This window comes from Nanorana parkeri, unplaced genomic scaffold (assembly GCF_000935625.1).
Source record: "Nanorana parkeri isolate BGI_ZX_2015 unplaced genomic scaffold, ASM93562v1 scaffold31, whole genome shotgun sequence".
In the NCBI taxonomy this organism is placed as follows: Eukaryota; Metazoa; Chordata; class Amphibia; order Anura; family Dicroglossidae; genus Nanorana; species Nanorana parkeri.
This window is the reverse complement of record NW_017306299.1, coordinates 1,798,274-1,809,588: the sequence shown is the minus strand read 5'-3', so window position 1 is coordinate 1,809,588 and position 11,315 is coordinate 1,798,274. Positions and strand designations below refer to the sequence as shown.

Here is an 11,315-nt window from a genome sequence, read left to right as displayed (position 1 = left end):
AGGGCTGAGTGAAATTGTGTTAGTGCATTGAGGAAGTCCACCCTATGAACATCTTTAATAAGTAAGTTCACAAACTTCTAGATGGATCTGGTTATTAGGAGCAGTATAGAACTGATGGAAATCCAGTATAGAAATACAGATTTATTTTTAGTTTTTGACCATAGATACCCTTGAAGCTGTATCTGTGCTCAAAACCAGTGGTTATGGATCTATGGTTAATAATGGGCCAAGAATGAAGAACTTGCATGGCTCCACCCACTATGATTAAATATGGATGTATTTACTTATTTTTGGACTTGTAATGGATTGAGACTTGTGAATACATTCTGTTCCATGAAGGCTTTTAATTTTGTTATAATAATAAATAGGGATTCAGGTTTAGACTGACCTCACTCTGAACCTAAGTTCCTCTGAACATGGACAAAAGCACCTTCCACTGCCACCCAATCAGCTATAGAATTCTGCCCCATCCTGCCCCTTTGTTCATGTGTGGCTGCAGGGTATGGCCCGACTGCAGCCACACATAAGCAAAGGGGCAGGATGCTGTGACATCATTGACCTTATATGGCCACATGCCTATATTTGGTCAATAACATTGGCCTAATATGGCCATATAAGGTCAATGATGTCAGCACAAGAACCCCACCACTGTTTCTGAATGCCCTGACCCACAGCTGATTGGGTGGGTGACCCCATGTCCCTTCAGGAGCTCAGGTTGGTTGGGGTTTGGTCCAAACCTGAGCTCATCCCTACTAATAAACATTGCCCAGCACATGGGGAGCCACATAAGCAAAACAACACAAAACCCCATAAGCAAAACAACAAAAGCATCTCAGAACTAAACCAGCTTAAATCTGCCTCTAGCAGTGAGTCCCTTTGACCATCAAGCAATGCTGTGCTTTTTGGTAAGAGCGTACAGCATGAGTGTATGCTATATCAATAATGGAGTGAACTATTTTATTTGTATTGTTAAATAAAACAGATGTGTTGCATATTGCAGGTATGCATCCAGACAGACATTGATCCTCAAAAATTGGTTTAATTAACAGAAAGTAGACCGGTTGCTATGGGAAACCGTACGTTACCCGTCAACACGACGGTTTGTTCTGCCTTGCTGAATATGCCTGATTGTTTTGCTAATCCTCCACAAATGGGACATTTGTGCAAACATGCAGAAGGAATTGCTTTCTCGGCGTGATGTCCGTCAATCAGCGGGGGCCATCTTCCCCCTTACATGTCCCTTCTGTCTAGAAGAGGATACATTATTCAAGAAGCACGTCAGTTTTCATGTGGCTGGGCTTGTCTCTCCTGTAGGGGAAGGCTCATCCTCTGCCGTGTCCGTCAACCTGCCAGGTTAAATAAAACACAAGAGCACGAGCGCGGAATAATAATAAAGTGTGCACTGCCGTAATGAAAAACGCAATGTAAATAATTTACGAAAGGTCACCGATGGGCTCCTATGACTCCGCTCTAATCCCGAAATAAAAATAGAATAGAACTGGCATTTGCAGAGCTTGCTCCTTAAAGTTTTTTTTTTTTATCCGCTCCGGCGTCTCAGTATACCGCGAGCTATAGCTCGCGGTATACTGAGCCTAGGGTGACGGGAGGACGCTAGTTTGTGTCCTCCCGTTACCCTAAGGAGAATTATGGGGAAAAACACTGACCCCAAAGTTCTCCTTTAAATATATATTTAAAATCTCTTTTATTTATGAAATATTATAATATTAATTAGTATATTATTTATTATTATTATCATTTTACAGGATTTATATAGCCAACCTATTGTGTGTATGCATTTATGAGCTGATGTGTGCGTGTATACGAGTCCATGTGTGATTTTTTGTTTCCGACTTCCCTAGTTGCATACCCATGAGTGTATAGTCCATTTGCCTATTTTTAGCTCCAAGGTGCATTACCTTACATTTATCCACATTGAACTTCATCTGCCATACAGTTGCCCACTCCCCGATTTTCTCCAGGTCCTCCTGTAATGTTATAATGTCTAAATCTGTGTCTACTACCCTCCCAATTTTCGTATCATCAGCAAACACTGAGGTATGACTTCTCACTCCCTCCCCTATATCATTAATAAATAGGTTAAAAAGCATGGGACCCAGCACTGAACCCTGGGGTACGCCACTCACGACCTCCGCCCAGTCTGAGAAGGTGCCATTAACTGATACTCTTTGTACACATTCCTTCAGCCAGTTTTCTATCCACATGCACAATAGTTCATCTATGCCCTTACCCCTTAGCTTGTATAACAAGCGTTTATGTGGCACAGTATAAAATGCTTTGGCAAATTCCAGATACACTACGTCCATTGTCCTCCCACCATCCAGATCTCTACTTACCTCTTCATAAAAAGTCAGCAGGTTGGTTTGGCAAGAACGATCCTTCCTAAATCCATGCTGCACATCACTTATTATACTATGATCCCGGACGAATTCCACTAAGTAGTCCTTAATAATTCCCTCTAACAGTTTACATACTATGGATGTCAGACTAACTGGTCTATAGTTCTCCGGTTGGCATTTTGACCCTTTTTTTAATATAGGTACCACATTAGCCTTTCGCCAGTCTCCTGGCACTATACCAGCCATTACGGAATCCTTAAAAATGAGGAACAATGGTCTTGTTATCTCCTTGTTCAATTATTTGAGTACCTTGGGGTGTAGATTATCAGGTCCTAATGCTTTATTTGCATTTAGTAATTTAAGCCTATGTTGTATCCCCGATTCAGTCAACCATTCCGGTGTATTTCCTGTTAAATTATGTGTTTTATCCTGTACATTAAACCCGTCTGTTTCCTTGGTGCATACCGACGAGAAGAAAGTATTTAGCGCCTCAGCCCTCTCCCTGTCGCTTGTGAGTAGCGACCCATTTATGTCCTTTATTGTTTGCTGAGCGCTTTACAATATAGGGAAGACATTACAATCACATTACAATTCAAGACAAGATGGTAAGGAGGGCCCTGCCCCTGAGGGCTTACAATCTAAAACGGAGGGAGAAGTGATACATGAGGAGGTAGGTGTGTGGGGATGAATTGTTTGAGAACATGATGGTTGAGTGGTTAAGTTGAGGTGGGATAGGCTTCCCTGAAGAGATGAGTCTTTAGGGATCGCCTAAAGGCAGTCAGACTGGGAGATATATTCAATTCTGCATACCTGGCTTTATATTATAAAGTGTACAGTGTGGCACAGCTATATTCAAATCTGCATACCTGGTTTATATTATAAAGTTTTTATAATATAAAGCCAGGTATGCAGAATTGGATATAGCTGTGCCACACTATACAGTGTTCTGGTCTGGAGTCTGGACACGTGCTCATCTATTTTCCCCACTATGGGGCTACAAGCCTTAGTTAGCAATGGCATGATAAATATTCATTTTATGTTCATTTCATGTTCTTCATAATATTAAGAAACTGAACTAAAATCATGATTTTGTATTGCTGGAGTCTGGACATGTGCTCATCTCCTGACTGGTGAGGAAGCCTGTCAATCATCCAATCGGCAAATCAGCGGGAGAAGAGTTCAGAATGGAGCAGATGACTGAGGACTTGGAGGAAGAGTTCGCGGCCATCTTGTTTCATTGAAGGCGCTATGGAGGTCCTGTGTGCGGCGTTTTTGGGTCCTTGAAGATGGCGGATGCGGCACAGGTACTCGTTTTTTTGTATCGGAGTATTTGCACGAGTACGAGTACTCATGCAAATACTCGGTACTGCCACCGATACCGATGCTTGTATCGGTATCGGAGCATCCCTAATTTAGATGATATAAACCTAATGTTCAGTTGGGCTTTAATATTTCAGCCCCTTAACTCTCAATTCAGCAAAGCTCATGCATAAGCTCAAGCACATGCTCTCTCCTGATTGGAAAGCACTAGCTCTGACTGCTTTTTTGGGGGAGGTGATTTGGTACAGACACACACTGGGGGTCTTCAGCTTCTGCTGTGTTGCTGCACCTTTAAGGAGAATGGCCGCCCTTAGGTTACATAGTTACATAGTATTTGAGGTTGAATAAAGACATTAGTCCATCATGTTCAACCTTTGTGTGTCTGTATGTGATCGTGCATGTGTGTCTGTGTACAGGAGTCCCCGTGTGGTCTAGTTTTTAGGTGTACCGTATGTTACGGTCTCTGAGGAAGGTATCTAAATAGGTGAGCCTACTATCTGTTTGGCATTGCTTCATATCTCCCCTAGTTGGGCACCCAGATAGTTTAGAGTTAGAGACCTCATTTATCATTGGTGTCTTGACGTGGCAGTGTGGCTTCTACCTGTATTTGCAAATATATTCAACTAATCCTCTGTTTTAAGTAGTTTAAACATTTTAGACATCCTGCACTCCTCTCAGCACTCTGGATGACTCATCAGAGGGCAGCAGATAGTAGAAGGTTTTTATTGCTGTCTGCATCCCCAATTGGGAGATTCACCCCTCTATTTGTACTGCTGACCACTGTCACTGCAAATTAGAAAAAACAAAATTTTAGAGTTGTCCCCAGAACAAGCATAAAGAAGAAATCCTCTAATGGGGTTCATCAGTTCCGGTGACAGCTGTCTATGAGTTAAATTCCCCACACTTTGGGAGATTCCCACTAACTTCCTGGGATGTTTTCCCAATGGTACACAAAGAAAAATAACCTGGCATGACTTTAACCCTTTCCATACTCTTCCAAAACAAAACTACATTTTTGGCTATACATAGGCTTTAAGCGCTGTATGCGTTTGCCTAAATCCTTTCTTTTTAATTTTATAATAGCGTGGGAAAAGTTGTAAATATATTCCTCAATATGAACAATGGATATAAATTCACTTTGTGTGGACCAAATGCCTTTGTGAACTCAGAAAGTGGCAGTGACATCATCACTGTGCTTTACAAAGGCTGAACAGAAAGCAGAGCCGTGGGAGGGGCCCAGCAGGACCCACTACAGGCCCCCTGCAGAAAACTACAGGAGGGGACGGAGACAAGACCAGTCACCCAGCACAAGGAGAGAGAGCAGCAGTGAGTGATCTTTATTACAGAAAGCTTCAAGTTTCACACTGGATTACTGCACAGAGCTGGAAGAAATACACAAAGCAAGCCAATATTTAAGTAAGATTCTTGTATTTAAACATTTGCCTATCTTACTGGAGTTTAGGCTTAGGAACCTCTGTCAGGTTTGACTTACTAGCTGTGATCCCGTTGGGGAGATTTTCCATTATGGGGTATTGTTAGAATACACATTACTGTGTTTATAGCAACAACTTCTGCAGTATACAATTTCAATCACTAGATGGCAGTGTTTATAAGTTCTGTTATATATCTATGGTATATGCTCTATTGTATTGCAAAAGGTAGATAATAAAGCTGTGGCTTCCTTCCTGTTATATCCAAGCCATGTGCAGCATGCATATCATACTGTGTGTTTGTGTTTCTTTATGAGGCTGTGCAAGAAGTTCCAACAGGAATAGGATGTGAGGGTAAATCTGTGAAGAAATATACACCAATGAAACCCATCTCTGGATCAATCCCGACTAAGCACTATGCAGATCTATTGTACAATTACTCTGCTCTCCACTAACGTTGAAGGTCTCGTGTTTTGGCCAGAGCACAAAGTCCCCGTTTACAGCCAACCCAGTCACTTTCCGTTCCAGCAACCAAGGTTAAAAAAAAGACAAAAAAAGAGGCAGACAAGACAAGAGAAAATTGGGAAAATGATTTTATTTCTGAGAGATGATTCAGTTTAGTGTGACAACAAATCATTTCCGAGAGCTTTTTACACATTTTTTTTATTTTTAGTAAAAACTTTGGTGTCCATTTTTTGTTTGTTTATTTGAAAAGAGGTCCGTCATTTTATCCAGGATTTACTCGATTGTGGGGTTTTTTAAAATTGATTTTTATTGAGTATAGTTCAATTACCACAGAAATTAATTATATATTAGTCTTTGTTTCATAAATATACAAGTAAAATATATATATATTATATATAGCCTAAGAGAGGTTCGGAGCTCTGCTCTGACCTATAACAATTATACAAATGGAAAGATTTCGGGATTTAACATACATTGGAGTGTACCTGTTGGTAGAGCCAGACCCGAGACCTAAGGGTTCACTAAGAACATGGAGGCCTGTTGTTATTTCTTAGATAACTGAATATTGATCATGTGAACAAAATAGCTACTTCATCTTAGAGCAACATGTCTATGTTCTGTGTCTCAGGTCTTCCTTCTTCCTTATAGAGGCACTGTCACCTTTCCCTTGCAGTGCAAAATGGCATTGTCTCTGCAAAGGCCCCCATATCTATATCTATAGGCACTTTGCCTGCGCTTCCTTGTCACTCCTTCCTCCATCAGATCCGGCACAGAAATCATGTCACGTGATACTGCTTAGGCCTAGTGACTGACTGCTGGGCCCAATACCTAGGTCAGGGGTGCAGGTCACATGCAGCCCCATACCAGAAGCATTGGGAAATGTCACCAGCTGGGATGGCGGAAGGAGCACAAGCAATGTCAATAAAGGTGGGTTGTGGCCCTTTGCAGAGACATTGTTACTTTGCCCTGCATGGGCTAGATGACAGGGTCTATTTAAAATTATCATGTGCTTAGCTCATAGCAGGCAAAGCAAAAGGTTAATTTTATTGGAAGCCCTGCTGCTTGCCATACCCACCCCTCCTTTGCTCCCCCTCCACTCTATTTGGCCAATGATATGGCTCCAATTTGCAACTTGGAGCTTACACATGGTTGAGAACTCTCTGACCTGCCCCATGCGATGGTGATGGATGGATGCTTGAAAGACCAATCACCAGCCATGTCACGTGAGAGAGATGAGAGTGAAATACATGACCCACATACTCAAAAGATCTTGGTGGCCTAATGAAGAAGCAGATGAGTAAAGGAAACTTCAGTACGTGCTGCTGATGGGACTCACATTAAAGGGAACCTATTGGGCATAGGTTTGCTTTACAAGCCAATTCAATTCTACCCGACATCAGTTTTAGGTGGGCGCTTGTGGAACACCCACTAGCTTCCTTTATCTGAAGACTCCATTGGTGAGCTTTTTCAAGCATAGTTTGTGTCTGCATTCACTCCCACAAGTCCATGATGAAGACTTTCTCTCCTGAAGCTGAAATCTTATGTGGTATATATGAGCAAAATATTGTGAACACCTGGCCATCACCCCTACACTATATGGCCAGAAGTAAGTGAATACAACCTCCCCCCTTCCAAATGACTGTGTTCGGGTTCCCGGTAAATTATTCTGTTAATGTTACAGAATACAAAATCATTCTAGAAAATCGTAGTCTTCCAACCTTGTGGTAACAATTTGGAGAAGGTGCTTTTCTGTTTCAGCATGACTGTGCTCCTGTGTACAAAGCCAGCTCCATACAGACATGGTTTGATGAGGTTGATGTGGAAGAACTTGAGTATCCTACACAGAGACCTGACCCCAACCCTATTGAACAGCTTTGGGATGAACTGAAACTCTGATTTAGATCCAGGTCTTCTTGTACAACCTATGTACCAGACCTCATAAAATATATTCTAGATGAATGGGCAGTGGCACAGATTCCAACAGACACTCCCCAAAATTGTGTGGAAAGTTTTCCCAGAAGAGTGGAGGCTGTTATAACCACAAAGAGGGGACCCACTCTATATAAATGCTAATGGTTTCAAAATGGGACATCCAACGAGTTCATATAGGTGTGATGCTTAACTCCGGCCCGATACGAAATACACAAATGAATGCAGCTCTGTATTCATTAACACATTTTACATATATTTTTTAATGCAAGCAGGGTAAGTACCCGAGATTGACTTGTAATTATCCTCTTGTGGGCCCTGTGCAGTAGAACTCTGACGGGGAGGGAAAAGCAGCAGAAGGAGCCAATCAGATGTGCTGCAGTGCAAGGAAGATACTGATAGCACGAGAGAGCAAAATGACATAGAGATCATCAGTCTGCTGCTTCTCCTTTCTCTGTCCAGTTACAGGCTGGCAGTGGGATAAAAACCTGTGGGTTTTACTTCATTGCAGCAAAAGAAAATCAGGTCTCCCCCCTGTTAGATGGGACTTCCCTGTGTAGCAGAGATTTGTCAAATACAGGACTGGATGGACAGAAATACAAATCCTTCCGCAGGTAAAACAGCTGGTATACATGTATTTCATTGGTGTATTTAGCCGTTTGACTTGAGAACCCATTGGGGAAGCAATGGTTCGGTAGAATAGGGAATCCAGTTTAGCATATCTTGCCACTGCATTTCCTGAAATATATAGAATGCTGGCATATGATTCAACGGCTCTGCAATAATGCAAACATGAGATATTATTTTTGGATGGAGTTCACCATAAAAGGCCAAGTCTATCAAAAAGAGAATATTTCAGTGGCCCATCATCAACTAAATCCCAATTTGGGAATGGCGGAGGTAAGATCACCCAGCTGGGTTCCTCAGCCTTTCTACCAATGAGTCAGACAACACAAGTCAGAGAGTAATATCCCGATCATAATGGATGTGGGGAGTGGGCGGAGCTGGGATCTCTATGACAGAATCTCCAAAAGATATAAAAAGCTGTGAATGTTTCACCCCAACCCTATCCACCGCAATCAGAAATATACGTTTCCTGCAGAACGATTTATTTTTGTGCTTTTGTTTCTGGAAACGTGTCTGCTGTTTTTCCTCAGGCATACCACATCCATTATCGAAATTTTCTTACAGATGTTGTGTTTCCCTCAGAAACTAAATTTGCCAGTAAGATCTTTCCTTTCCCTTTTGGATTTCTTGCAGTCTCTTTTCTCCGTCTTAATATCGTCGTTTTTCGGTATTGTGTTACGGCGCGCACACCCAGAGCCTCCTTGGCTCTAAGCAGCACAACGTTATGGAGCTCGCCGTAAGGCTTTTCAATTTTCTACTGCGATGGTTTCATCGCCCTCAGTGGAAGCCTTGAAGGACCATCTCCCAGCGTTGACTGATGGCAGTGGTCTCGCAAGGGTTGATTACGATCTCGCGGTTGTTCTCATCCGCGTCGCCGATGATTTCCGTATCCAGGCAGAAGTGGGAGGCCATATGTTCGATGTGAGAGCCCACTTTACTCCATCGCTGGGAAGAACAAAACAATTAAAAAAAAAGAAAAGAACTGGATAAAGAATGTACACTGTGATTGTACATATAAAACCACTAAAATATCTTGTATGCTTTAACATATTACTGTCATGTCTAAAGTAATTTCTCTATATCATTTAATCTGCAGCTTTCATTAACATAATCACAGAAAAATTTAAATCCATCAGCGCAATAAAACTATGTGATAAAATAATAAATGAATCAGTCTTGAAGGATAGCACAGTCCAGAACTAATAGATGGAATAAGGGATACAAGCAGCTCCAATCTAGGGAACCACAACTGAAAATACAGAAAAAAAGGGCACAAAGATGTCATAAATTAAAACAAACTAAATATATATATAGAAGATAGAAATGCCCTCTCAATTGTACAGGGAAAATAGCATTCATAGATCCAATAATCCAAAAGGAAGATGATGGTTACAGTCTATGGGTCTTGGGGTCAAAGATTTCTATCCCAGAATGGCAATGTTTGCTAAGGTGCTTTCAGTCACATTGTGCAACTTTACACTTTAAAGGAGAACTATGAGGTGAGTGCTTTTCACTCACCTCATAGTTCTAGCCGACCTGTGACAATGAGACTGTCACAGGTCGGTCAGTAGATCGGGAGGTGAGTGAACACATACCAGCGTTCGCTCACCTCTCGATCCTGTCACGGCTCTCTGCCGTGACAGGGGAGGGGCTGGATTCCCCCCTCCGATCCGCCAGCGCTGACTGGCGGAACGGATGGGGGAGGGGGCAGGTACAGCTGGCTCTGCCTTTAGATAGGCAGAGCCAGCTGTCAGTCACACAGCTAGGCGGATCTCGGCACAATTGTCGGTATCCGCTTCAGCTGCGGCGTCTCAGTATACAGCGAGCTACAGCTCGCGGTATACTGAGCCTAGGGTGACGGGAGGACGCTAGTTTGTGTCCTTCCGTTACCCTAAGGAGAAGATCCAGAAGGTGTAACATTCTCCTGTGGCCAGGTGCTTGTGCAGAGTGCCCATCAAAAGTAGGAGAACGGTGGCCTGCAACCTCTAAGACTCCAATCTCTGTTCCCGGGTTCTGTGTATCCAAGGCAATGCGCTTTGAGGACTAAATCCTCCATCTTACTCTTTCGCTGACAGGTCCATCAATGTAACTTATATCCTGAGGAAAAGACATTGATGGAACTTGCACCAGAGGAGTAGGTAGGAGGAGGGCTTCTTCTGAGGAGAGGGGAGACATTAATGGAACCGGCAGTAGAATAATAGATGTCTTCTCTTCAGGAGAGAGGAGTAATTGATGGAAAACGGAAACAGAGGAGTAGGTTGGAGGAGTCTTCTCATGAGAGAGGAGACATTGATGGAATTGGCAGCTGAGTCTATGAAATGCTTTGCCTTAGATACACAGAACACCACCGGGAAGCAGACACTGCAGCCTCAGAGGACACCACCATTCTCCTACGTCCTCCTTCTTTCTCTTACTTCTTTGCTGCCAGTTACATAAATGTCTTCTCTTCAGGAGAGTGGAGAAATTTTACCTACCCTCCACCTCCACTTTCCTTTCTCCTCCACCTCCAACACCTCTTTATTCCTATACCTTCTGTAATCCTGGAATAAAGTGCCCGATTTCAATTTTATGACCCTCATTGGATTATATCTGTAGTCATCGATTTCCAGGCATTTGGAATATTCTTACTTTTATGGTTACGATGTTTATAATTACACCTGCTCTGATTAACAGTAGTAAATGTATCTCTGTGTCACTGCACTTGACGATGGTGCGCTAGATGTCGTATGTTACCGGTATGGTTTGTGCTGTATATTTTTTATTCCTTAACCCCTTCGTGACTGACGACATACAGTGTACGTCGCCAGCATCGGGGCTGTTTAAACAGACTCCCAGCGGGTATTGCCGCCGGGAGTCTGTTTAAACTTGTAGAGCCGACTGTCGGCTTTACAACAGAAGCGATTCTGGCGACTTACCTGTCGCCAGATCGCTTCTGTGTCCCGTAGAAGGGGCCGCCCCCCCGCCAGGCACCGCCGCCGTGCTTCCCGGGTTCCGTTGCCCCTCCTACGGGCCCGGCGTCCTTGGTGTCCGCGGGGAGCTGGGGAGGAGGTCAACGAACTTCCGTTCATCGATCCCCTCCCCGTTCTATGGGACCGGGAGCGATGCAGATTGCATCACTTCCGGTCCCTGGGCTGTCAGTTCTGGGCTCCTGCAGCCCAGCTATAAGCTATTGAAGTGCGATCTGCAC

The 11,315-nt window shown here is 43.1% G+C and overlaps 1 protein-coding gene across 1 annotated transcript in view; it reads right to left on the bottom strand.

Moving 5' to 3' along the window:
- Window positions 1-8,458: 8,458 nt before the first annotated feature.
- GALNT14 (polypeptide N-acetylgalactosaminyltransferase 14) overlaps window positions 8,459-11,315 on the bottom strand; it is a 340,982-nt gene continuing 338,125 nt past the window's right edge. Inside the window, exon 15 of the mRNA XM_018568393.1 lies at window positions 8,459-9,073. Coding sequence (XP_018423895.1) covers window positions 8,906-9,073 — 168 coding nt within the window. The 3' untranslated portion in view covers window positions 8,459-8,905. The remainder of the gene's footprint in view (window positions 9,074-11,315) is intronic.